The 26,721-nt window shown below is 38.9% G+C and overlaps 1 protein-coding gene and 1 non-coding gene across 2 annotated transcripts; both read left to right on the top strand.

Moving 5' to 3' along the window:
* The first annotated feature begins 1,650 nt into the window (after window positions 1–1,650).
* On the top strand, window positions 1,651–26,721 carry ICOS (inducible T cell costimulator). The gene is made up of 5 exons (XM_061148949.1): window positions 1,651–1,784; window positions 21,730–22,068; window positions 22,653–22,759; window positions 24,096–24,180; window positions 24,728–26,721. Exons 1-5 carry the CDS (start codon window positions 1,727–1,729, stop codon window positions 24,766–24,768), a joined length of 630 nt encoding a protein of 209 aa, XP_061004932.1. The 5' UTR covers window positions 1,651–1,726; the 3' UTR covers window positions 24,769–26,721.
* On the top strand, window positions 2,745–2,816 carry TRNAC-GCA (transfer RNA cysteine (anticodon GCA)). Its single transcript has one exon. It is a non-coding gene; the product is annotated as a tRNA-Cys (tRNA).

Here is a 26,721-nt window from a genome sequence, read left to right as displayed (position 1 = left end):
AATAAATGTGAAAAAATATAAATATAATATTAGCTTTATTTACATATTTTATGCATATTGAATATATATCATTTTACATTTAATTTTATATGTTTTGCATTAACATGCATTGTTTCATACAAAGGGGCTTCCTGGATGACTCAGCAGGTAAAGAGTCTACCTACAATGCAGGAGACTGGAGAGATGCAGGTTTGATCCCTGGGTTGGGAAGGCCCCTGGAGGAGGTAAAGGCAATCCATTACAGAACTCTTGCCTGGGAAACCCCATGGACAGAGGAGCCTGGCAGCCTACAGTTCTTGGGTCACAAAGATCTGGACATGGCACGTGGCACATTTCATATAAACATTTATATGCATATAAACATAATTCTTTATATTATTATTACTGTTGCCATTGTTGTCTACTCTATCTCCTTGCATGGATAGAGAGACACCATGGGTAGGCTCTTCAGCTTTCTTGCTTTCATCTGAGGCCATAGATTCAGAATCCCTTGTCTCTACAGACTCTGCTGGGGCTTCCCAGGTGGCACGAGTGATAAAGAACCCACCTGCCAATGCAGGAGACATAAGAGCTGCAAGTTTGATCCCTGGGTTGGGAAGATCCCCTGGAGAGGAGCAACCCACTCCAGTAATCTTGCCTGGAGAATCGCATGGACTGGGGATCCTGGCAGGCTACAGTCCATAGCGACATAAAGAGTCAGACACAACTGAAGCAACTTAGCGTGCGTGCACAGACTCTGCTAAAATTATGCAAAACAAGGTTTAAGTTACATTAAAACTGACTCCATCACTTGGAAAATTACCATCTACAATGAATGCCATAAAACTATTCTTTCTTAGGTTTCGGTGCTGCTCCTCCTTCAGACATCATTATCTAAAGTTCTATAGTGCGTGCGTGTGTGCTCGGTCATGTCTGACTCCTTGTGACCCCATGGACTGTAGCCCACCAGGCTCCTCTGTCCATGGGATTCTCCAGGCAAGAATACTGGAGTGGGTTGCCATGCCCTCCTCCAGGGAATCTTCTTGACCCAGAGATTGAACCCGTGTCTCCTGCATTGCAGGAGGATTCTTTACCATTGAGCCACCAAGGAAGCCCAAAGTTCTGTAGTAATTTTATGTATTTCTTGTCCTACTTCAAAGGCTTTCTATCTCTGGAGCAAATAGCATAAGATAGAAATGCATCAGAATGCATGCTATGTATCATATGGTTAATTTTAGATCATGTTATACCCAACAACTATTGATTCAGAGGGAATAGGGTGGTTCTGAAAAGAGCAGGTGTTGTCTCTTTCATTTGTTTTCTTGGAACTGAAATAAGGGCAAAGTTTTCCTTTGTCTTCAAAGTCATCAATAATCCATGGAGTAAGGGGCTTCTCTGGTGGTCCAGTGGCTAAGAGGCTATGCTGCCAATATAGGAGGTGCCCAGGTTCAATCCCTGGTCAGGGAACTAGATCCCATGTGCTGCAACTAAGATCCTGTGCAGCCAAATAAATAAATACAACAAATTATAGTAATCCATGAATTAGACTTAACCTCCATGAGCAATAATGCCACTGACATTGACATCACTTCAGAGACACCTCCTTGCCTTGATGGTAAGTATGACACAACAACATCAGCCCCCACCAAACCCACTTCCTTTCCAGCAAATAGAAAACAGTCAGGGACGTGAATTCACTGTCAGCCTTAAACGCTGAAGGAGAAGATTGCATTTGCTTCTGGCAAATATGAAGTCAGACCTTTGGTATTTCTTTCTCTTCTGCATCCAAGTTGAAATTGTAACAGGTAAGTGGCTTCTTGAATATGCATTATTAAGTTATAATTCAAGTGAACATTAAGAAAAATAACAGGTGGAACAGTTAGGCACCAAATAGAAAGTGTGTGTTTGTTTTTTAGGAAGTAAGAACAATTACAGAAGAGCCCAAGTCCATGGCTAACGGCATTTATGTCACTGTTTTAAGATGAAAAATGTCTCATCAGATCATTAAAATTTTAAATTACCTGCTTGAAGTTAACTTTTAGTGGATGAAATAAAAGAGTGGCTTACTGTTCTCAGAGGAAGATGAAAGGCAAAATGACTTGTGTCAACAGAATGAAAATTAAGTAGGCCTGGCATTTGGGCTGGGAGAAAATAAAACGGAAGGGCTTTGAAAAGAAGGAGTTTTATTTTAATCTTATCTGGGTGGTCTTTTGTCAGAAATGCACTGGCTGCCACAAGGTTTTTTATAGCACTAATGTCAAGGTCCTCGTGAAAGGCCAAGGATCAGTGGACAATGTAAAACAGTCCTAAGCCTCTGAAGACACTAAAAAAAATCATTCTGAAGTCCTCAATTCTTTCTCTTAGATGGTATATATCAGACTCTATTTGAATATTTTAAATAATGCTATTGACAATGAAATTAATATGTGTTTCTTCTACTTCTTACTGGGTATGTTTTCAATTATTTTTGTTTTATCTTTAAGTCTGGGCCATGTTCCCGAGGTTGGGAGAAAACAAAGTGAAATCACATTATTTTGGGAAGTTTTGCTAACACTAAAAGTGTAGGCAGAACTTTGGATGGTATACTCTTGTTTAGAGATAAGTTTTGCAGTGGTACCAATAGCAGACTTTATTTTTATCTTCAAAGGAAAAAAAAGTGTATTGATCAAATATTTGAGCTTGTGGTGGCTCAAGGTGGCTCCAAAGCTCGTAAGAGGAATGAGGAATGAGGAATTATTTATAGGTCCCAAGGGTAGTTTGGGGCTTCCCTGGTGGCTCAGAGGTTAAAGCAACTGCCTGCAATGCAGGAGACCCAGGTTCGATCCCTGGGTTGGGAAGATCCCCTGGAGGAGGAAATGGCAACCCACTCCAGTATTCTTGCCTGGAGAATCCCATGGACAGAGGAGCCTGGTAGGCTACAGTCCACGGGGTTGCAAAGTGTTGGACACATCTGAGCGATGTGTCACTTTCACTTTCACTTTCAAGGGTAGTTTGGGGCCATTATGTCTTTTCTACATCCCGTGAAATCCTTTAGCTGCACAAGCAACAAGGGAATAGCACTGAGAGTGATATTCATTCATTCATTCACTCATTCCTTCATTCATTCATTCAGCACCAAGAACTTGCCATGTAGGCGGTACTGTGCTGGCCTCTGTGTGTATAATGATGAGCAAAACCAGGTTAGTTCCTGCTCTCATGAAGCTAACTGCAAGTCTGGAGAGAGGCATTAATCAGATAATTTTGTGAATGAAATGACAATTACAGACAGAACTCAGTTCTATCAGGGGGTGTAACGAAAAAACTTGTGTAGACTGGGTGGATATGGAGGTGCGGGTTGGGGGTGGGATTCATCCAAGTCTTTTAAGTGGTTCTTGAGCTGAGATTTGCAGGACAAATAAGGGTGAATGGGGAGAATCGGGAGACAGTGGGTAAGGACATTTCATATATCAAGAGAAGAGTAAGTGCAAAGGCCCTGTGTCAGGAAGGAATGAAGTGAGTCAGGAAGCTGGAATGGAAGGTGGATATGCCTGAGGACAGAGAGGGAAAGACTTGGCGATGGTGCAAGATGAGGCTGGAAGGGAAAGCAGAGGCTAGACTATTCAGACCTTTTGTGCCACATGAAGGATTGTGGATTTTCTCCCAAGAACATTGGTTCAAGTCATTGAAGGGGTTGTTTGTAGTGTTAGAAAGTGTCCCAATATGCCAAACCCAACTGGGCATGTGTGGTGGTGATATTATGGTCAGGAGATTCAAATTAACAATGGTGTTACCACTGTGGAAGGATCGATCCAGCCTAGGTGGAATTATTTCCAGTTGTCAGACTAAGCTGATTAATACATTGTACTTCTGGAATGATATATATCTTAAGATTCTGGTGGAATAAAATCAACATTCCCCCTCATCACACAGAAAACCATGCCACATGACAAGCTGTTTTCCTATTTGACTGGTGGCAAAATTGGAGCATGAATGACTAGATGGAGATAGTAAACTGCTTAACAATTTTTTTCTAGCCGTATTTTGCTCCTTTAATTTATATAATTGATTCAGGTGGTTCGGGGATTCATCATTGGTAAGGCATTCCTTATTAAATGAACTTGAGCATCTATGCTCCTAATTTAAGGCAAAATCGCTATGCCTTTCTTACAGTTAATTTTTATTGGAGTATGGTTGCTTTACAATGTTGTGTGAGTCTCTGCTGTACAGCAAAGATAATCAGCTACATATATGCGTATATCCTCTCTCTTTTCTGGATTTCCTTCCCATTTAGGTCATCATATTCAAAGTATCATCACAATCCATTTATTCAGCAACTACTGTTTTAAAGACTCTGAATGCAAAGTAAAGACCAAAACTGAAGTCAGCTAAGGTCTTGCAGCTCCTTTCCTTTGCTATATTTGTAATCCTCCCAACTATGTAGGCTTCCTCATCCCATGGAGAGGTAGGCATTCTTAGTTAACATTTGAAGAATCTCAGACCAGGAAAGGCTAAATGTTTGGTTACCTAGTCTTCAGTGGCCGAACCAAGATTAGAATTCCAATACATCTGATTCCAATATCCACTATCTTTCTGTACCATGTTGAAGTAGCGGAGAAATAACATGAATCTCAAATGAGAGAAATTACCAGTTTTGTTATTTGGTTGGTGAGTTAAGAGGGAAAAAAATCTTGGTGATTCTCAGTCTTCTATTGATCTCAATGTAAAATTTAACAAAATCATCTTCTTTGAATGATTCTGGAACAGTAGGAGGTTCTTTGTTGTAGAAGGATTTGGGAAAAGTGGGACCTTCTGTCTACATTTAGAAGATATTCTTTCCAGACCTTATGGGCAATGGAAATACGATGTGGTGACATGATGAATTCTGGTTTTGGACAGACCACTTTGAAAGCAGTGAAGTGTGAATGGCTGAGATTAGGTGGTGTTTAATAAATGTGCATGTCTCATGGTGTGTTCAGGGTGGAAGCTGGAAGGGGAACCCTCATGCTCATTTTGAGCCTTGATTTTGTCCCCCAGGCATTGAAGCAGTGGTTCCTGAACTCCATCACCCGAGGAAAAAAAACACCTCTTTGGCTCTCCAGCATCTGCTCCTCCCCAGAGTTCAGGGGAGTCCTCCCCCTGAACTCTGGGGAGGAGCTCAGCCAACATTTGAGCCTCCTCCTTCCAGTGTTTCTGCTACATTTAAAAAAATCCAAATTGTCCGTTTTTCTTTCAGTACTTGAATTCAGGCCATTTCTCACTTAGTACAATAACTCTATGTTGATTTAGTGTGTGTGTGCTCAGTTGTTCAGTTGTGTCCAACTCTCTCCGACCCCATGGACTGTAGCCTGCCAGGATCCTCAGTCCATGGGATTTTCCAGGCAAGATACTGGAGTGGGTTGCCATTTCCTTCTCCAGGGGATCGTCCCAACCCAGGGATCAAACCTGAGTCTACTGTGTCCCCTGCATTGCAGGCAGATTCTTTACTGCTGAGCCACCAAGGAAGCCCTATATTGATTTTCCTCCTTCAATATTATGTTTATGTTGACTTTCCTTGGTTGTGGTCTTTTCTTTTATTTTTGTTGAAATGAGGAAATTTCTTCTACAGACTACAGAGGAAGTCTTCCCTCTGTAATTTGAAAGGTCTGCTACACTTCTTGATTGACTAAGTCATTGTCATATTCAGAGCATCTTAATTGAATATCTATTTATTATTGTAAATAGTAAATCATAATTTAATAATAACATGATGAAATCATAATAAAATCAATAATGACAATAAGCTTGCTTGATGTTTTTATCCCCCACCCCCTGCAGTGACATGAGAACTTCACGATGTTCTCTTTTCACTCTTCTGCTTTCTGGTGGGGCTTTCCAGGTGGCCTTCGTGGTAAAGAATCTGCCTGAAAGTGTAGGAGACACAGGAGACTTAAGTTTGATTCCTGGGCCAGAAAGACTCCCCTGGAGGAGGACATGGCAACCCACTCCAGTATTCTTGCCTGGAGAATCCCATGGACGGAGGAGCCTGGCGGGCTACAGTCCACAGGGTCGTGAAGAGTCAGATATGACTGAAGTGATTTAGCATGCACACCCCATATGTGGGTTTTGTTGAAATAAATGAAAACTTGTAGTTGCAGATCAATTGCTAAGTTTCCCCTAACAGTATTTCTCTTCTGACTGAAGGATTCTCTCCTTATACTCACATCACCTCTTTTCAATGGCAGCATCATTCTTGCCATCTGCTCCTGTCTTGTCACCCCTGTTCTTATCCAATGATCAGAAGACTTCTATTATTTTCTTCAGATACCTTGAAGTCTCTGAATTCCAGCATGGGTAAAGATGTTTTTCTTTTACTCTGATGAATAACTAATATCTTTCCTGGGAATAAGATTCCTGGTCTGTCCTCTTTAAATTGTCTGTGGGTATTCATTCACTGTCTGCTGGCTTCTAGGGTTGTGGTTAAATAGTTCCATGCTAGTCTGACTCTCATTACTTTGCAAGTAGCTTAAAAAATTTTCTCTAGAATCTTGTTATTCATTTTAATATTGGAATTCAGGAATTCCACTAGGTTATGCCTAATTCTGTGAGTGTTTTCATTAACATTGTTTGGGACTGAGTGAGTCTTTTCAAATTGAAGATTTCAGTTCCTTATTTTAAACTTTCGGGATATTTTTTTCTCACAGTGGTTGTTTAGTCGTATCTTTGTCTTTTTTTCCTTCTTTTCAGAAATGCCTATTATTTTCATGAAGGTCTTGAGATCCTTGTTCATAATTAGTGAACAAAATGACTTTCATAACTTGCAGTTGGTATTAACAACTTCCTCAGATAAAATGGAATATTTTGGTTTTTAAATTGCTAGCAGCATATTCCAATTTCTTAGTAGAAACAAAATTCAAGTGTGTAGGGAGGATTTCAGTTCTCATCAAAGCTTTGCTCACTGTGGTATCCATAAACTTGCTTGACAAAAAAAAATTGGCCTCAGTATTCACAGTTGTAAACTGAGCAAAACCCATAGCTTATGCTGACTCCCTATCCTAACAGTGTGACTTTTATATGTAAAAGATGCAAAAGATAAAAATTCAAAGCCCAGTATATATATAAACATATGTATACACATACATATACACATACACACATGTGTATATACCTACACTTACACATCATTTGCTGTCCTCAATGCCTGAAGAAAAAGCCATATTTACTCCATAAACGGCATCTCTGTACTACTTCTATCCTAATAAATTGAGTCTATTAAATGACACATTTTGGTCATTCTAAGTAAAATAAAAATATGGCATTCAACACCTTTTAAGGAAAATTCAAAATTATACTTTGGAGTTTGGAACTTAAGTATGCAGAAAATATGTAACACAAATGAGAGGTGTTAGTCAACAAGTGATGTTTTCCCATTAGTTTGGCCTGTATGGTTGATTGAAACAGACAGGTGAGTGTAGAGAGAGGCAGAAATCAGGCTATGAACCTCCTCTGACTCTTGCAGACATACTGATGTCTGGATCTACTTTGCATGAAGAAAAGCTAAGAAGAATCAGGTTGTCTTTAAGGAAGGTGATGGACTCAAGAATTTTCAGTCAGTCACCCACTAGTTCTGATAGAGTCTTTTGTTTGTCTGAGTGTATTGCCATAGACATGGCACTTCCCACAAGCACCAGAGGAACACTTAGAAGGAACTTCTTCAAGTGTAAGACATCAAACTTTTTACAACCAGCAATTATACCCTCCTAGGGCTTAGAGCCGAAAAAATTCATTCATAAAAAACAACAAGAAACAGAAATAAACCTCTACTGCATTCTCAATTCAAGTTTTGTTCATTTTGTACTATTTAGGACTGAAGCAAAATCTTCTTGGAGTTCCTGTTTGCACTTATTTAACTATGAGAGTTTTTTATAAATGTGAATATATCTGTTTACTTTTCTACAGGCAAATAAGTTACAATACTCATCAAGAATTTAGACCCCATCAGAGCAAGGACCCAGACTTTGTTGCAGGTTCAGGTACAAAAGGCAGCTCAATGCACAATGGTTCGAGGCTGTCTAGGGAAATGAGTGTATTAAACACAATGTAATTTCATATAAAATAAATAATTTTATGATTTTTGTGGTGTACAATAACCTTTTCAATCATATAAAACATATGTGGCACCAGCATAAACACTGCTTTAAGTATTTGGGACAATTATATACCTAATACATCTTGAAGGAAAAGAAACACTTGAAAATAACTTCTAAATCTAGGTTAATGTTAAAAACTTCTTTTTCTTCCTTTTTCTCAGCAAGTCTCTTTAGCTTCTGTGTTTCAGTTTCTATAAAATTAGGAAACTGGGCTAGATTATTGGACTAAGGGGCTTTTTAGGAAGGGTGACTCTGGTTTCAGATTGTCTAGGTTCAAATCATGGCTCTACCTTATTTTGGGCCCATTATTCAAGCCTCAGTTTCCTCATCTGTAAAATAGGGATAAATATAGAAAATCTGATATCAAATACTGCTATAAACATCAGATGATGTATTGCATGAAGTTTCAGTTCAGTTGCTCAGCCGTGTCCGACTCTTTGCGACCCCATGAATCACAGCACGCCAGGCCTCCCTGTCCATCACCAACTCCCGGAGTTGACTCAAACTCATGTCCACTGAGTCGGTGATGCCATCCAGCCATCTCATCCTCTGTTATCCCCTTCTCCTCCTGCCCCCAATCCTTCCCAGCATTAGGTGTTTTCCAATGAGTCAACTCTTCGCATGAGGTGTCCAAAGTATTGGAGTTTCAGCTTCAGCATCAGTCCTTCCAATGAACACCTAGGACCGATCTCCTTTAGGATGGACTGGTTGGATCTCCTTGCAGTCCAAGGGACTCTCAAGAGTCTTCTCCAACACCACAGTTCAAAAGCATCAATTCTTCGGCGCTCAGCTTTCTTCACGGTCCAACTCTCACATCCATACATGACTACTGGAAAAACCATAGCCTTGACTAGATGGACCTTTGTTGGCAAAGTAATGTCTTTGCTTTTAAATATGTTATCCAGGTTGGTCATAACTTTCCTTCCAAGGAGTAAGCGTCTTTCAATTTCAAGGCTGCAATCACCATCTGCAGTGATTTTAGAGCCCCCCAAAATAAAGTCTGACACTGTTTCCACTGTTTCCCCATCTGTTTGCCATGAAGTATGGGACCAGATGCCATGATCTTAGTTTTCTGAATGTTGAGCTTTAAGCCAACTTTTTCACTTTCCTCCTTCACTTTCATCAAGAAGCTTTTTAGTTCTTCTTCACTTTCTGCCTTAAGGGTGGTGTCATCTGCATATCTGAGGTTATTGATATTTCTCGTGGCAATCTTGATTTCAGCCTGTGCTTCCTCCAGCCCAGCGTTTCTCATGATGTACTCTGCATATAAGCTAAATAAGCAGGGTGACAATATACAGCCTTGACTGAAATCTTACATGAGATTTCATGAGATTACATGAGAAACATGCAATGCTTATAAGTTGCAATTACTATTATTTGGAAGCTTTGGAAGGCTTAGATATTTGTATAACTCCAGAACTATTGGACTTCAGAGAATTGGTTGGGTATCATTCAGTCTGAGCCTTTGCCTTTGGACTTGGAAATAAGCATTCTCCATGATCTAATAAACAGGATCTCTTGCTCTGTTTTCCTTGTTTATCTCCTCACCCCAATGAAGGACATTTACCAACCATGCTCACTTTTCATATTCATCTGCTCATTCATTCATTATTATTGAGTATCTAATATACTCCTGTGGTGTTGGAGAAAACTCTTGAGAGTCCCTTGGACTGCAAGGAGATCCAACCAGTCCATCCTAAAGGAGATCAGTCCTGGGTGTTCATTTGAAGGACTGATGCTGAAGTGGAAACTCCAATACTTTGGCCACCTCATGGGAAGAGTTGACTCATTGGAAAAGACCCTGATGCTGGGAAGGATTGGGGGCAGGAGGAGAAGGGGACGACAGAGGATGAGATGGCTGGATGGCATCACTGACTTGATGGACATGAGTTTGAGTCAACTCCGGGAGTTGGTGATGGACAGGGAGACCTGGCGTGCTGCGATTCATGGGGTCGCAAAGAGTCGGACACGACTGAGTGACTGAACTGAACTGAACTGAATATACTCCAGGTCCTGGGATTATTTAAGTGACCATGATACAATCTTTATACTTATAAAGCTATTGGTTAAATGAGAAAGATAGACAAAAATAATTATGATCTAAGCTAATACATGTTATAAACATATTGGTGTAAACAAAGATTTATTGAGAGTATAGAGATGGGAATCTTTGTCTGGGGGGTCTCAGAGACCAGTTTAAAATTGCTCTTAAAGGATGAACAAGGATTTCTAAGCAAATAAAGTGGTAATAGGCTATTCTAGTCTATGCGGACAGAGGTAACCATGTTATAGGAATGGCCAAAATGTATGGTGCAGCTTGAAGCTATATGGTCCCTGATATCATGAATGGGTTTTGTGTCATGCCAAGAAAATTCATTTTTTTAACCTCATAAGCAACAAGGTAATGGATATTTTAACCTGGCCGAGTGGCATGCTTTTTAGGAACGCAATTTTGGAACCAGACATGGAGGCTAGAGGAGGGAGTGATGGCTGTTGAGAATGCCCGTCAAGAAGATGCTTCCACAGATGAGGGAAGTTGTGAAATAGTCCCGGATTGGTGATAGGCATAGAGAAGAGCAACCGAATTTGAGAGCCATCCATGAGCTAGAGTCAACTGGACTCGGTGACTGATTGGATCAGGACAGTCAGAGAGACAGATCAGAGAGAGGGAGACCTGAGGAAGACCGAGGTCCTAACTCCTTAAAGGACAGGACTTGTCTGGGTTTGGTGAGTGAATGCTGAGTTCAGTCTGGAAATGTTACTCCTAATGTGTCAGGCACATCATGAGAAAGATGTTGAAAGGAAGCTGGAAAGAAGGAACTAAACCAAGGGGAATGGTGGGCTGGAGATAAAGGTGACTGGGGTAGAGAGTAGAGTTTATTTTAATTACTTTGTAAATATCACGAGAAAGTTTATAACATCTCTGGGATTTTTCCATCAGTTTTTACTAGAAGAAAACCAATCTTTCATTTAAAAGCATTACACATTTTGGAGCACGAAAGGTTGTTTTACCTCCTCTACTGAGTTCCTAGGGGAAAAAAGCAATTCACACAATGTACGCTTGTGTCAGTGTGTGCGCGTGCACACACACACATACAGTCTTTTGGCTGTTTAACTTTCTCCTTATTTTTTTTCTTAATTTTTTTTTTACTTCCTTTTCTGCAAATGTTAAGACTTTGGATTGGGCTTATTTTGCCTACCCTTGCTACTGATTTTAATCTCTACTTTAGATTATGGATGCCTTTGAATAATAATGTAAATATAGAAATAATGCATATATAAAAATCTGCTCATCAGGATTCTAAAAGTTTTAGCTGCTAGGTGCATAAGAAATGACAGTGCTTTTATGAGTGGTTTTAAAAAAGTGGTAGAAAGCATATTTTTTAAATGCCAAAATTTCTTAGTAAAAGCCCAAATGTAATAAAATCCTAACATAAACATTGCCATTTTTAAAACTTCACATCTTATGTCACATTTGTGTGCTATGTTAAGCTAAAGATTATCATTATTGGATTACAGAAAATATTTTTTAATAAGCCTATCAATAATTGCAAACTCAGGAGCTCTTATCTTTCTATCACTCAGATCTTTGTGGAGGTTTGTGGTTAGAAGTCTGAGTTAAGGAGAGTAAATTGCTGATCTGTCTTGCACCCGCTGCACTGTGTGGGTTTTTAAAGTGTTTTTGCCAAAAGACTTTCAAACAGGCATAATGTGATTGCTTATAAAGAGTCCTGGCAGAACGGGTTCTAGCAAGACAGTCTGACACTGAAGAAATGAAATAGTTCAGATATTAAAAGAATCAATTTGCAAATAAACTTCTGAACCATAGTGCAATTCTCAGGGGAACTTTTTCTTCAGAGATTTTTCTTAATAGCTGCCCCTAAAAGAAGATGCAAATGCTTTTATCTTTTGAAATGTTTGATGGTCTAGAGAAATCACCTAATATAAAGATTTTGATTTTACCCTTAAAACCTTAGTCTACTAATATCAATGATAATGTTATAAAAATCATAGTTAGCAGCAGTGAACAGGTTTGAACCTCTGTTGGAAAGACTGAGCCCTTTAGACTGGTAGTCAACGTGATTAAGTATAGTACCTATATTCTAGAGTACTGATAATCTAGGAGTAGCAACAAGAAGTGAACAGATATGGTAGCAAAAAAAAAACAAAGTCTTATTACCCAGATTTTAAAACTCATCACCAGAGTTCAAGAGAACATTATCTTATTTGTGTTTTTAACAATGCATTAAGTGCTAAATGTGATATGGTGTTTCTATTACAAATATCTTCCCTGGTGGCTCAAGTGGTAAAGCATCTGCCTACAATGTGGGAGACCCGGGTTTGATCCCTGGTGTGGGAAGATCCTCTGGAGAAGGAAATGACAACCCACTCCAGTACTCTTGCCTGGAAAATCTCATGGACAGAGGAGCATGGTAGGCTACAGTCCATGGGGTCGCAAAGAGTTGGTCACGGCTGAGCGACTTCACTTTCTATTACAAATCACTAACAGGCTCTCGTTATGAAACATCTGGGTGTATTAGAACAGTTTTTGGTTCAGAGGCACATATCATGGACATCCATTGGGCAAATTTAATGATTCTGTCCTCTGGAGGATACAAAAAATAGCCAGGTTTAAATCTGTCTTCCTCTCTGTAGATATGAAAGAACCAAAAGAATAGTCAACACTTTGAACAAGTCTTTGGGCTTCCCAAGTGGCACTAGTGGTAAAGAATCCACCTGTCAATGCAGGAGTCTTAAGAGACTAGGGTTTGATCTCTGGGTTGGGAAGAGCCCGTAGAGGAGGGCATTGCTACCCACTCCAGTATTCTTGCCTGGAGAATCCCATAGACAGAGAAGCCTTGCAGGCTCAGTCCATAGGGTTGCACAGAGTTGGACACAACTGAAGCGACTTAGCATGCACACCTACAAACAAGTCTTTATGAACCTGGTAGATATTTATAATAGTTAAAGAACATGCTTCTTTAATACTCATGTAATATTCATTAGAATCTGACATCCCAGTTGAGGAGGTATCTTCTGTACTTGATTGCGTATTTGCATCTATTTGTCGGCAGAGGAAAGGCAACCCTAGGATCATGTTCCACTATGAGCTGTGTAATCCTGGGTAATATACTCACTTTTCTGACCCCAGTTTGGCTTGATAAATTTAAATGTAAAATTTAAAATGAAAGGCTTAACTGGGTCATTTCTATGAGCCTTTTTGGTTCTTGTGTTTTATATTATATGCTTTATCTCCCTAGATTTATAACATCGTTGAGCTCTACATATTCTTCCATCTATCTATCCAAAATATTGTGAATTACTACATGCTATTGTAGATACTTGAGATGGATCACTGAATAAAATCAACAAGGTCTCTGATTTTAGAGCTTACATTTTCGTATAATAAACAAATCATATAATGATACTTTATTTCAGGTAATATGCTAGAACATGACTTAGAATGGGGCTTCCCTGGTAGCTCAGATGGTAAAGAATTTGCCTGCAATGTGGGAGACCTGGGTTCAATCCCTGGGTTGGGGAGATGCCCTGGAGAAGGGAATGACAATCTACTTCAGTATTCTTGCCTGGAAAATTCCATGGACAGTGGAACCTGGAGGGCTACAGTTCATGGGGTCACAAAGAGTCAGAAATGAGTGAGTGACTAACACTTTCACTTTCACTTGGATTGAGTGGTCAGAGGTTGCTGGAGAAGTAAGAAGCAGCCATATGAAAATAAGAGAGAACATTCTAGACAAACAAGAAATTCAAAGCCCTGGAGTCCAGCTTCTCATGTTTGAGGAATAGAAAGAGCAGTGTGATTGCAGTGTAGTGAGTGACTGATATTAAATAGTGTCAGCAAGACAGGGTAGATCATGCAAGTCATGGAAACCAGTGTAAGGAGTTAGATTTTCTTCTAACTGAGAATCTAACTGAGATTTTCTTCTAACTGAAAAACATCCAGGGGAGGCCCTGGATGTTTTAGTAGCAGGGCAGGTGCACTATTGGATTATGTATGTAAGAAGATTATTCTGGTTTCCCTGAGAAGCATGGATGGTGAATGTGCATGAGTGAGAACAGAAAGTTTGGAAGCTCTCATCATGCCAGAGAGAGAGAGATGTTGCCGATTTGGACCAATAGCAGTTTAGATGGAGAAATGGGTAGATTCTACTGGATTTAAAACAGAGGTGCAGGAAATCAGACTTTCTTCCTGTAGACAGATTTCAAGTGATCCTCTAAGACTCAATCTGAAGTGATCACTATGAAGCTTCATGTGGTTGCCTGCTTCCATTATACTTTCTCTGGTTGTTGCTAGTGGCACTTCAACCTCAGATTGTACCCCAAATCTTTCATGTGCCCAAGAGGTTGTGTGACCTTAGACAGACAATCTAATCTGTCTGGGTCATCAGTTATCTGTAAACGGAAAAACTGGACTTGCTGTGTGATTTGTACGTTTGCTAGGTTTGACTGTGTCTGATGCTCGGCAGACGTTGAATCATGTTACAGGAAACACAAGTGTGAAGGTGGAGGTGTTTACAGGACGCCTGAAACATGTGCGGACAGTGAATATGAGAACTTATGGGTACTGGGGATGGAGATGGTGATTTAGCGAGAGTGAGGAACATATCAAAGATAGTGTAAGAGACTATTTTAGAGGATGATTTTATATTCAAATGTGGTATGTGAGAAGAAAGACGTTGATGAGGAAGACAGGCACAATTTTCCACCACTGGCATGGCAGGAAAACTGATCAAAGAGATGTGATGCCCAGTCAAAGCAGACACTGGCTATAAAAGTTGGTGCTATTGTACCAGTACTCCTGGTTGAATATCAGACTTGGAGATAATATCTGGGGAAGGTGGAGAAAAGATTCTAGCACCTTCTATAGTTATAAGGAACTAATATATTCAGATTTTCCTTAAATTGTCTGTGTATCCATTAAATGCTTTAGTCATGATTATAGGGATGACCTCCTTATGATACTGTTTTTCAAATGCCATCAAAGACTGAGGAGATTTTGTGATTAGAGATTTGAGGTTTTACAGGATCCATAGTAATTGTGAAGCAATTGATTACATGCCCTATCTGATTCCTGTAGTTGAAAATGTTCAAATAGCAGATTAAGAGTTACTAAATGGTTTTCCAGATGGAAAGTTTAAGCATTGGGTGTGTCTGCATGCTTAGTCACTCAGTCACATCCAACTCTTTGAGACCCCATGGACTGTAGCCCACCAGGCTCCCTCATCTATGGAATTTCCCGGGCAGGAATACTGGAGTAGGTTGCATTTTCCTCCTCCAAGCATTGGGCATGTGGACACTTAAGTCAGGCTTCTTACCACCATGTTTAATAATAAAAAGGTGACCTAGGCAATTTATAGATTAAAATTGATAAAATGATTAATTAAGAGTGTCCAGCAGAGGGTTCCCTTGTCTTTACACTGTCTCCATTTATTGTTTGTAGATTTTTTTGATGATGTTTTTTTCCCCTCTGTGATACCCTAGATGGGTGAGATGGTGGGTGGAGGGCAGGTGGGTGGGCAAGAGGTTCAGGAAGGAAGGGATATATAGATACATATACATATAGACATACAAAGAGCTGATTCACTTTGTTGCACGGCAGAAACTAACAGAACATTGTAAAGCAGTTATACTCCAATAAAAAAGTGTCTAGTAGATAAGATAATTTGGGATCTCCAGTTACTCCCCTGATGTCAATAGCACACACCCTCGGCACTGTCACTCAAGAAAAACTTGAGTAGTCTTCCTCAGTTCAGTTCAGTTCAGTCGCTCAGTCATGTCCAACTCTTTGTGACCCCATGAACCGCAGCACGCCAGGCCTCCCTGTCCATCACCAACTCCCAGAGTTTACTCAAACTCATGTCCATCGAGTCGGTGATGCCATCCAGCCATTTCATGTTCTGTTGTCCCCTTCTCCTCCTGCCCCCAATCCCTCCCAGCATCAGGGTCTTTTCCAATGAGTCAACTCTTCACATCAGGTGGCCAAAATATTGGAGTTTCAGCATCAGTGTCAATCCTTCCAATGAACACCCAGGACTGATCTCCTTCAGGATGGACTGGTTGGATCTCCTTGCAGTTCAAGGGACTCTCAAGAGTCTTCTCCAGCACCACAGTTCAAAAGCATCAATTCTTCAGCACTCAGCTTTCTTCATGGTCCAACTCTCACATCCATACGTGACTATTGGAAAAACCGTAGCCTTGACTAGACGGACCTTTGTTGGCAAAGTAATGTCTCTGCTTTATAATATGCTATCTAGATTGATCATAACTTTCCTTCCAAGGAGTAAGTGTCTTTTAATTTCATGGCTGCAATCACCATCTGCAGTGATTTTAGAGCCCCCCAAAATAAAGTCTGACACTGTTTCCACTGTTTCCCCATCTGTTTGCCATGAAGTGATGGGGCCAGATGCCATGATCTTAGTTTTCTGAATGTTGAGCTTTAAGCCAACTTTTTTCACTCTACTCTTTCACTTTCATCAAGAGGCTTTTTAGTTCCTCTTCACTTTCTCCCATAAGGGTGGTGTCATCTGCATATCTGAGGTTATTGATATTTCTCTGGCAATCTTGATTCCAGCCTGTGCTTCTTCCAGCCCAGCGTTTCTCATGATGTACTCTGCATATAAGCTAAATAAGCAGGGTGACAATATACAGCCTTGATGTACTCCTTTTCCTATTTGGAACCAGTCTGTTGTTCCATGTCCAGTTCTAACTGTTGCTTCCTGACCTGCATGTAGGCTTCTCAAGAGGTAGGTCATGTGGTCTGGTATGCCCATCTGTTTCAGAATTTTCCACAGTTTATTGTGATCCACACAGTCAAAGGTCTTCCTAGCCATACCTAAATGCTTTTCGTCAGGACGATAGTCTCATTAATTTTCATTTCTCCTGACTTCCTGGAATAGCCCAATAAGATGCTGGGACAGAAAGAGGATTATGGAAACACGGTTTCTCCTCTGAAGAATCCAACAGCAAAGTAATCTCTCTTGGTTGTTCATGGTCTCATCTGGTTATGTTCTCATCCTGAATCCATAGACAATAAGTGTTGGAAAGGACTTTAAGATGTCTTGGTCCCACTTCCTTATCTCACAGATGAAGAAGCTACAGTCTAGAGAGGGATCCTTGTTACAGAGACTTGCTAATGGCAAAGCCAGAATTTTCCTCTGGTTTCCTTGGGAACCACTGCATTGTACTTCTCTCACTCTGCACCACCAACCATTATATTTCATGTTGTGTTGGGTTATAGGTCATAGTGTGGGTATAAAAGGAGAAAAAATTGCTGACAGAATCATCTTCAGAAATAGAAGTACATCTGTGTCTGGGTGAGCACAGGGGTGGCTGTGCAGACACTTTTGTTCCAAGATTTCTTTGTGGTTTGCACACTGCCATTCTAAAGTCCTTGGGAAACTTGCTATGAACATTTCTAAAGAAACTGTGAACCAGCTCACTGATTTTTATCTTCTGCAGCAAAGCAAGAGTAGTGCAACATAATTAACTTTCAGACAAATAAGTCCCCATGCAAATCATCTTTTATTTTAATCTAATGTAGATTGTACCTATTCTCATGTGATCAACTCTTCCCCTTCGCCTTTTGCTTATATCTACCCTCTATTTTTTAAATGAAACAAGCATTAGTTTTCTTTTTGTACTTTAAAATCATCTTTTTCTAGAACAAAGCATCTATTCAGAAAAGTGAAAAAATAAAATGTGCAATTTAATGAATAACTACTAAGCATACTACCTTACTCCCATAATCACCACAGGTCCAGAAGTTAAACATTTTCAGCACACAGACACCTTTCCGCTCTGTATTTCTTTCCTGATTCCAACTCTTCTTCCCGTTTATACAGAAGCATCATACTACATTTTGTGACATTCATTTGGGTTTTATAGTCTGTTTCTATTATTTTAGTCATTATCAAGAAATCACAACATGCATACTTCATTTATCAAAGTCTCAAGTTACATATACTTTTTCTGTCCCCCTAGACAATCTATTTTGGGTTGACAGTTTCATTCAGTACTCTAAAGATATAAGATGTAATTCCACTGTATCATAACTTTTATTATTGATGTTGAGATACCACCTGTCAGTCTAACAGTTGCTTTTTAGAAAGAAGTCAGTCTCTTTTCCCTAGTTGTTTTCAAGATTTTTATTATAATATGTCAACTAAAGAACCTCTTGATGAAAGTGAAAGAGAAGAGTGGAAAAGTTGGCTTAAAACTCAACATTGAGAAAATTAAGATCATGGCATCTGGTCCCATCACTTCATGGCAAATAGATGGGGAAAGAGTGGAAACAGTGACAGACTTTATTTTTTGGGGCTCCAAAATCACTGCAGATGGTGACTGCAGCCATGAAATTAAGGGACACTTGCTCCTTGGAAGAGAAGTTATCACCAACCTAGACAGCATATTTAAAAAAGAGACATTACTTTGCCAACAAAGGTCCATCTAGTCAAAGCTATGGTTTTTCCAGTAGTCATGTACAGATGTGAGAGTTGGACTATAGAGAAAGCTGAGAGATGAAGAATTGATGCTTTTGAATTGTGGTGTTGGAGAAGACTCTTGAGAGTCCCTTGGACAGCAGAAGATCCAACCAGTCCATCCTAAAGGAGATCAGTCCTGAATATTCACTGGAAGGACCGATGCTGAAGCTGAAACTCCAACACTTTTGCCACCTGATGTGAAGAACTGATTCATTGGAAAAGACAGTGATGCTGGGAAAGATTGAAGGCAGGAGGAAAAGGGGATGACAGAGGATGAGATGGTTGGATGGCATCACTGACTCGATGGACTTGAGTCTGAGTAAACTTTGGGAGTTCATGATGGACAAGGAGGCCTGGCATGCTGCAGCCCATGGGGCCACAAAGAGTCAGACATGACTGAGCTGAACTGAGTGAAAGTGAAAGTTGCCAAGTTGTGTCCCCACTCTTTGCAACCCCATGGACTGTAGCCCACCAGGCTCCTTTGTCCATGGAATTTTCCAGGCAAGGATCCTGGAGTGGGTATTGTTTTCCAGGGGATCTTCCCAATCCAGGACTCAAACCTTTGTCTTCTGCATTGCAGGGAGATTCTTTACCGTCTGGGCCACCAGATGTGCTTATCTTCAAAATATCTGCTTGTGATTTGTTGGGATTCTTGAATCTGTGAACTATGACTGCATTCTGAATAGTTTTTCTAGCCTAATTTTCCAATTCCTCAACTCTTTTTAACCATTTAATATACTTTTAACCTACCTGCTGAGACTTTTTTTTTTTTTCCAATTCTAATTAGTTATCTTTCAAATTAGCTGACTTTTTTCCTTGAAGTTTCCTGTGCTCTATAGATACTCCTACAAGTTTGTCTTTTATTTCCTTAGACATAGAATGCTCAATTGTTTTCTTTTGGGGAATCTTTTAATTTAAATATATAATTGTGTATTTGTTTTTGTAGTCTATTGTTTCTGTTGTTTTGTTTCCTGGTATGTCTGTTTATTTTTTATGGTATGTTTGTCATTATAACTAAGTATTATTTGTAGATATGATTTGAGTCCTGGGATGTAAATCTTTGCTTTCTGGAATAGTTTGTGTTTTTACTTTCAAAAGCTTAGGTATAATAGTAATCCCAGTCACCTTAAACAAAGTTCAATTATTGAGATTTTTCTGGACCTTTGGAGTGATTTGAAGGTGGGGCATAATCTGGGTAAAAGCTGGCTTACTTCTGCTTTACCTGTATTCCAAGAATGCAAACATTGGGGATTTCATCTTACCAAGGAGAAATTTGATAAAATGTCTTTTACCAGATTTCTCACTTTCAGACTCCGGGAGTTGAGACATGAAAACAAAAATATACATCTGAGAGAACAGCATAAACTCTCAAAGTAAAAGCAAGTTCTCACCTTTGCTTCTGTCTTTGGCTTCTGGTTCTTTAAGTTTAATCTAGTAATTTCTTCTTTACTTTCACCATTTAATCTTTTGAACTAATAATTTTAGGCATTTCATTCAGCATTTTTGGTTATTTTGGTGTGGGAGTTAGTTTGAACAATTTGGACTGCCATAGCTGAAAACTAGAACACTTGTGTATATTTTCACAATCAAATCCTCAAGTTGAAAATCTATTCCTTAACAATATGAGAGATAGAAAGCCTAGAGATATTAAAAAAAATAAGTAACTGTGGTAAATCTTAAATAAAATTGACACACTAGCGTAAGCAGAGTTGTGGCAAGTGAATTCTCCTGCATAATGCTAGTCCTGTTAAAAAGTGGAACAGTTCTTTCCAAAAGCAACGTGGCCGTGTAGAGTGTCATTAGAGTCTTTAGAGATTTTTACCACATGTTGAAATATTTACATGAAATCAAAATGCTGGAAATAACCCCAACCAGTCAACATGAGTGGAATGCTTTAATAAGTTATTCTAGATTAACATTAAGCCTTTTGTATAGGCATTAAAAAGGATAATTATTATGACTATGTAAAAAATAGAACATTTATAATATAATATTAAATGCCAATAGAAGAACACTAAGTAATATGTTTGCTATATAAAATAAATTTATATCTGGAAGATAAAGAGCAAAAAATGCACAAATAGTATATCTATTTCACTGGAATACGAGCAAAAGGTAATTTTTTTCCTTAAAAATTCTTTGTTCTTGTTACATAGTTTTCTCAAGAATAAAACCAGGAATTTCAAAATTTAAACTAGCAACTGTCATGTTAATAATTTTTTCCAAACAATTTCAGTATGAAATTTCATCATATTAAAAAGAAAGAAGAAAAAAGGAAAAAAGAAAGCAGACAGTTGTTTAACTTATAACTCAGAATCTGCAACTGGTCCAAAACCATTTCAGCTTCTTTCTTCTGTGATCCCCTATGTAGCTCACAAAAACAACTTTGGCTTCCTATAAGCTTCAAATTTGTTTTTAAAAATGAGAAAGTAAATAGAAAATCTGGATCATTATCTTTATCTTTATCATCAGACTTTGATTCAGTTCTCAATGGATGAGGTTCAGAGAAGACATGTTTCTATCATTTGAAAATAATTTTCATTTGTTCTTTCACTCTCTTAGAGCATATAGTGTAAATATATATTTATACATAACCATTCGTTTTTAGTTCAAGCTGTTTTGTGCTTTAAAAAGTTTTTTCCCCTAAACTATGTCTTTCCCCGAATTTTTCATTGTTTGACTAAAGTGCTAATCCTCCTTCAATTTTAATTTTCAAAGTCACTTTCTTGGAGTGGCATTATCTGAATTCTTCAATCAAAATTAGGACCCATGTAACTATGTTTGAATAGTACTCCATTTCTAGCATAAACTATGGTGCATGACTACATATTTATTTGTCATCTGTCTCCAATGTGAAATCTGCCAAGAGGCAGGAACCACTTCTGCTTGATTTATGCTATGTAAATGTATTATTTAACATATTAAATATTATGTACTCATGTATGATAAACAAATCTCTGGTTAGGTTTTTTCTTAATTCACAGTTCTACCTTCATATTCTATAATTTGGTTGTGAAGTTCTTTCATTTTGTTGCAATGATGGTGACTTTATGAAGAGAAAAGATGACTTTTGTGTTCAAATATAATGATTAGAGCAACAAAATCATAAAGTTTTGCTTTCATTTTTTTTTTTTTTTGCCTAGGAGAATTCAATGATTCTGCTGCATCTGAGATGTTCATATTTCACAACGGAGGCGTACAAATTTTATGCAAATACCCTGATACTGTTCGACAATTTAAAATGCAGTTGTTGAAAGGGAATAACATACTCTGTGATCTCACTAAGATTAAGGGAAGTGAAGACACGGACTCCATCAGGAATCTGAATGCCTGTAAATTTCAGTTATCCAATAATAGTGTCTCTTTTTTTCTATATAATTTGGACAGTTCTTATGCCAACTATTACATCTGCAAATTGTCGATTTTTGATCCTCCTCCTTTTCAAGTAGATATTCTAAGCAGAGAATATTTGAATATTTATGGTAAGATATTGTTTTCATCTTCTAGACTTAAGAGTATATATGCAGTTTAACATTTTTCTCACTAATGAAAACAGTTAAACAAACAAGTATCGTATAAACTGCTGAGTTAGAAATAGGTTATATTGTCTTTAAAACAGACATGCTGTTGAAAATCAGGGAAAAAATTAGAACAAATGTCAAAACCCATGGCTTAAGAACTATTACCTCTATTCACCTGAAGTTTAAGGTTTGGGGTTTTTGTTGGGGTATGTGGAATTAAGTGAGATGATTGAAAACAGTAGTTTTCTACATTACTTTTCTTACTGTTTTGCAAGAACATAGACAGCAAAGTCTTTTCCATTAACCACATTTGTAGACATATATGCGCATAGGGTCTTTTTGGTTTTATTTTTGGATCCTTGCTATCATACTGAGATGATGTTATTTATTTACTACTTACTGCATTTCATGATTGTACTGAAGAAAAACTTTATTTGATTAAATAGCTCTTTTAAATTTGGTAAATGAACTTATAATTCAGCAATGAAAGGGGAGATTTGATTCTGAGAGCTTTTCCTTATCTAATCTTTTCTTTTTCAACCCAGAATCGCAGCTTTGTTGCCAGCTGAAGCTCTGGTTACCCATAGGATGTGCAGCTTTTGTCATAGTCTGCGTTTTTGGATGTGTCCTTATGTGTTGGCTTACAAGAAAGGTGAGCAACATCGATCTCTTCTTGCACCAGCTTTACTGGGGAATATCAGTAGTTCTATACTCATCAGAGTAAGTATTGCTTTTGCCAGAATAATTTGATTAACAGATAGATAATTTCTTTTCTTTAAGATGTGCCTATTAATTAAACTACTAACTTGGAACAGAAGCTTATTTACTTTATAGCCACTTCATTCCAAGAAGAATTCAGTGGCTTCCAGAAAGATATGTCATTATTATTATTCCAAAATGCTAAGGGAATCAGGGCCATGGAAAGACCAAAGGGAAAAGGAAGGTTAAAAGATTTTTTAAAAAGATGCTTCCGACTTTAAAAAATGTTATTCCATGTACACTGCAAATTTGATTAGAAGTTTCCAAAGTCAGGCCAGATGAAACAGTTGTAAGCTTTCCTCAACTTGTCAATTAAGAAACAACCAGGGAGAAAGCCTTGGAAGATGCCATCAGTAGTTGAGAAAGAAACTGCCAACTTTTTTACATGGTGAGTTATTAGGACTCCTTGCTTTTAAAGAAAATCACTGAAAAGCTATGCAGAAAGATAAAAGAATGATAACAAAAATCTCTCTGTGCGGGAGAATATTCTTTTTAATCTATCACAAAATGGGTTCTCAAAGAAATTATACCATTCTGAGTATTATGCAAGGATGTTAGCACCTTCAAGTACATCCACAGTGTGATCATTGGCCATACAGTATGTATGTTTGTTTCTAGAAGGGAATTTGAAAAGAGAGACAAGGAAGGAAGAGCGTAAGATAAGTCCTGTGGTCTTAAGTCTACTGTGGAAGGAAAAGTAAAGGCATAAGTGAGAAAAGATATTAAGCAGAAAGCTTTTTATTTAAAGTCATTTACATATATGGTTCTCCTTGAAAGTTAAAGTCACTCAGTTATGTCCGACTCTTTGTGACCCCATGGACTACACAGTCCATGGAATTCTCCAGGCCAGAATACTGGAGTGGGTAGCCTTTCCCTTCTCCAGGGGATCTTCCCAACCCAGGGATTGAACCCAGGTCTTCCAAATTACAAGCAGATTCTTTACCAGCTGAGCTACAAGGGAAGCCCAAGAATACTGGAGTGGGTAGCCTATCCCTTCTCCAGGGGATCTTCCTGACCCAAAAATCAAGCTGGGGTCTCCTGCATTGCAGGCAGATTTTTTTACCAACGGAGTTATCAGGGAAACCCAAAGTCAAAAGCCTAAGTCACGTTTAATACTTTGTCACATACTGCTTCAACAAAGAATAGAAATCAGTAACACACACACACACACAGAGGAATGGAGATGGGGAAGAGGAGAAGACAAACCATGTTTCTGACTTTTCTTGCAGAAATATCCCGCCAGCGTGCATGACCCTAACAGTGAATACATGTTCATGGCAGCAGTGAACACTGCTAAAAAGCCAGCACCCACAGGTACAGTGACACATGGGGATTTGGGAAGGGAAGAGTGTTCTTTACATGAAGCCTATAATTTTAATTTTTTGTTTTAAAAGAAGAGAAGATGTCTCTAAGACAGAATTTTAGTATTTTCTGTAAAAAGCCAAAGTTTCATTTTCACTGAATTGATGCTTTGTCTCGTTCATTGAAAATGAACAATATGTACATAATACATGTAACTCCATGGCTGATTCATGTCAATGTATGACAAAACCCACTGCAATGTTGTGAAGTAATTAGCCGCCAACTAATAAAATTAAAAAAAAAAAATGAACAATATGGTAGAGCTCAAAGTTTGCAATAGGAGCCAAGTTTGCAATAGACGTTGGGTAAAACTCCATGGAAAATGTAGAATTGGTGCTCAATCTTGAAACATAAAGAAGAGTTTGGAAGGGGTATGTGTTTCCCTGAGGGCATGTATATGTGTGTGTGTTTATAAGAGGCAGAGGAAAGGAGAAGTTTTGCTGAATGGGCTTGGCACATAAAGAATTTTTAAAGAATTTATGCTATATTTCTGTTACAGATGTGACCCGTAATTTGGAACTCACTGGCACCCAGGCATGAACCACCTTGGTCAGTTCTCTACAACTTGAAGGGCAAGATTCTCTGTTTCCTGGACCACAGAGAGTCTGACTTGATTTGACTACATACATTTTCTGCAAGAGTTTTGTTCAGTCTGGACTATGTCAGTCAATAGGGATTTTAACAGACTGCCTTAGTACTGTTGAGTTCTCCCAAAACAAATACCCTCTTGCAACTAGCGTTATAGAAAGCCCAGCTCATGTGTGCTCAACAAACAGACCTCACTGGGATGGAATCCCTGTTTTCACATCTGCTTCTAGCAAAGCACCAGCCAGGAGAACAAACACATCTACAAAACTGTTTTAAAGATGCCAGGGGTACCAAATCTGCAAAGCAAATGGGCAGCCAAGAGCCAGAGTCTATCTGCATTTCACTACAGACTACCTCTTCTTCCTGTAGGGATGACCGTTCCCTTCATAATCAGGCAGTAGAGGAAGATGCTTGAAAACTGTAGTTGTTTTATTTCTGAGGTATGGATGTATAACTATAGCATACTAATATGTTTGTACACAGCACTCTTTTTCCAACTTCAATACCCCAGTTGACCACTGCCCCAACAATTTAGATTCTTTCTTCTGCCCTCAATTTTACTTTTAAAAATGCTTCTACCTAACTACTTGACAGGCTTACGGAGTTGGGAGCTACTGTCTACATTTTTTCCTTCTGCTGCTCAGTTACATATATATAGTTGCAGTCTAGTGAATATAACTTGCCTGTATTCTCCCTAAATAAGCATAATTTTTTTGCTCCAGAGAGATATCTTATTTTCCCAAATTTCCCCCAAATTTCCAGATGTTCTTATAATGTGTTCTATGAGAAAGATTTACTTTGTCTTCAGTTTACTTTCCAAATGGTTTACTTTGCTGACATGTTGACACCAGTGGAAGGAAGCATTGCTCAGAATCAAAAGTGACTTCATTTTTTGACACTTTTTCCCACTAATTTTATGTTTTCACGGTGCTATTAATTACAAACCAGCCTATTTTTGGAGATCATGATAAAATTTTGAACAAACGAAGAAAACCATCTTTCTTTGTCAAGCATTGTCCTGGAAGGTAAAGCCCATGATCCATTCGGCAAAAGGTTGCAGTTTTTAGAGGTCACTGCCAAGCTTCAGCCATGATGCCACTGTTCTTTACAGGTTGAAGTGGCCCCCATCAGCCTGGAGCAGCTATCCAGACCTGGATGGAATTCCCAGAATTGAGAGACTCTACTGAGCCAGGACAACCAGGTGCTTTTGCCCCCGGGGGCTGAGGCAGCCCTGGGAACCAGATTCGGTCTGCCTGCCTTTTCCTCCAGGATCTGTGATGAAACACAGATGTGTCAGGAAAACATCTGTATGATCCCCTGTCCTAGTAACCACTCAGCCTGGAAACTGGCGCTGGCTCTTCAAGACAGTCTTCCTTTGCATTCAGTTTAGCTGTAGAGATTCTTAAGTACATGTAACATGTGATTAGTCTTAGCTGAAATATTTTCTGCACTTCCTGTCTGCATGCCCAAGGCTTCTGAAGCAGCCAATGTGTAGGTGACATTTTAAATTTAGGTAAAAAGGGATTACTTAGTAGTTTTAGAATGTGTAGTTGCCTGCTTATTACTTTAAAAGTAAGATCTGATATGTCATTATGCATACTTATGTTATTTTAAGCATGTGTGATGCTGGATATGTACAGTACAGTACTGAATGTGTAATTTGAATCAAGTACAATGTTCTACTGAGTTGAACAACCTGGCTGGCTTTGCAGAGGTGTTCCCAGGATTGTTTGTGGCTTTCTGCATGGGGTGTCGAGTGGGGAGGACAGCCCTCAGGTGGTCCCCTTCTCCTGGTTGTCCGAGTTGTACTTTGAAACACCTGCGTCCTTAGCCCTGTATGTTTCAAAGGGAATTATTAAAGGATACAATTTCTGTGAAATAAAAGCTGATTTTCAGTTCAGTTCA

This window comes from Dama dama, chromosome 8 (genome assembly GCF_033118175.1).
Source record: "Dama dama isolate Ldn47 chromosome 8, ASM3311817v1, whole genome shotgun sequence".
Taxonomy (NCBI): Eukaryota; Metazoa; Chordata; class Mammalia; order Artiodactyla; family Cervidae; genus Dama; species Dama dama.
The sequence above is the reverse complement of the archived record's forward strand: the minus strand, read 5'-3'. Positions and strand labels throughout refer to the sequence as shown.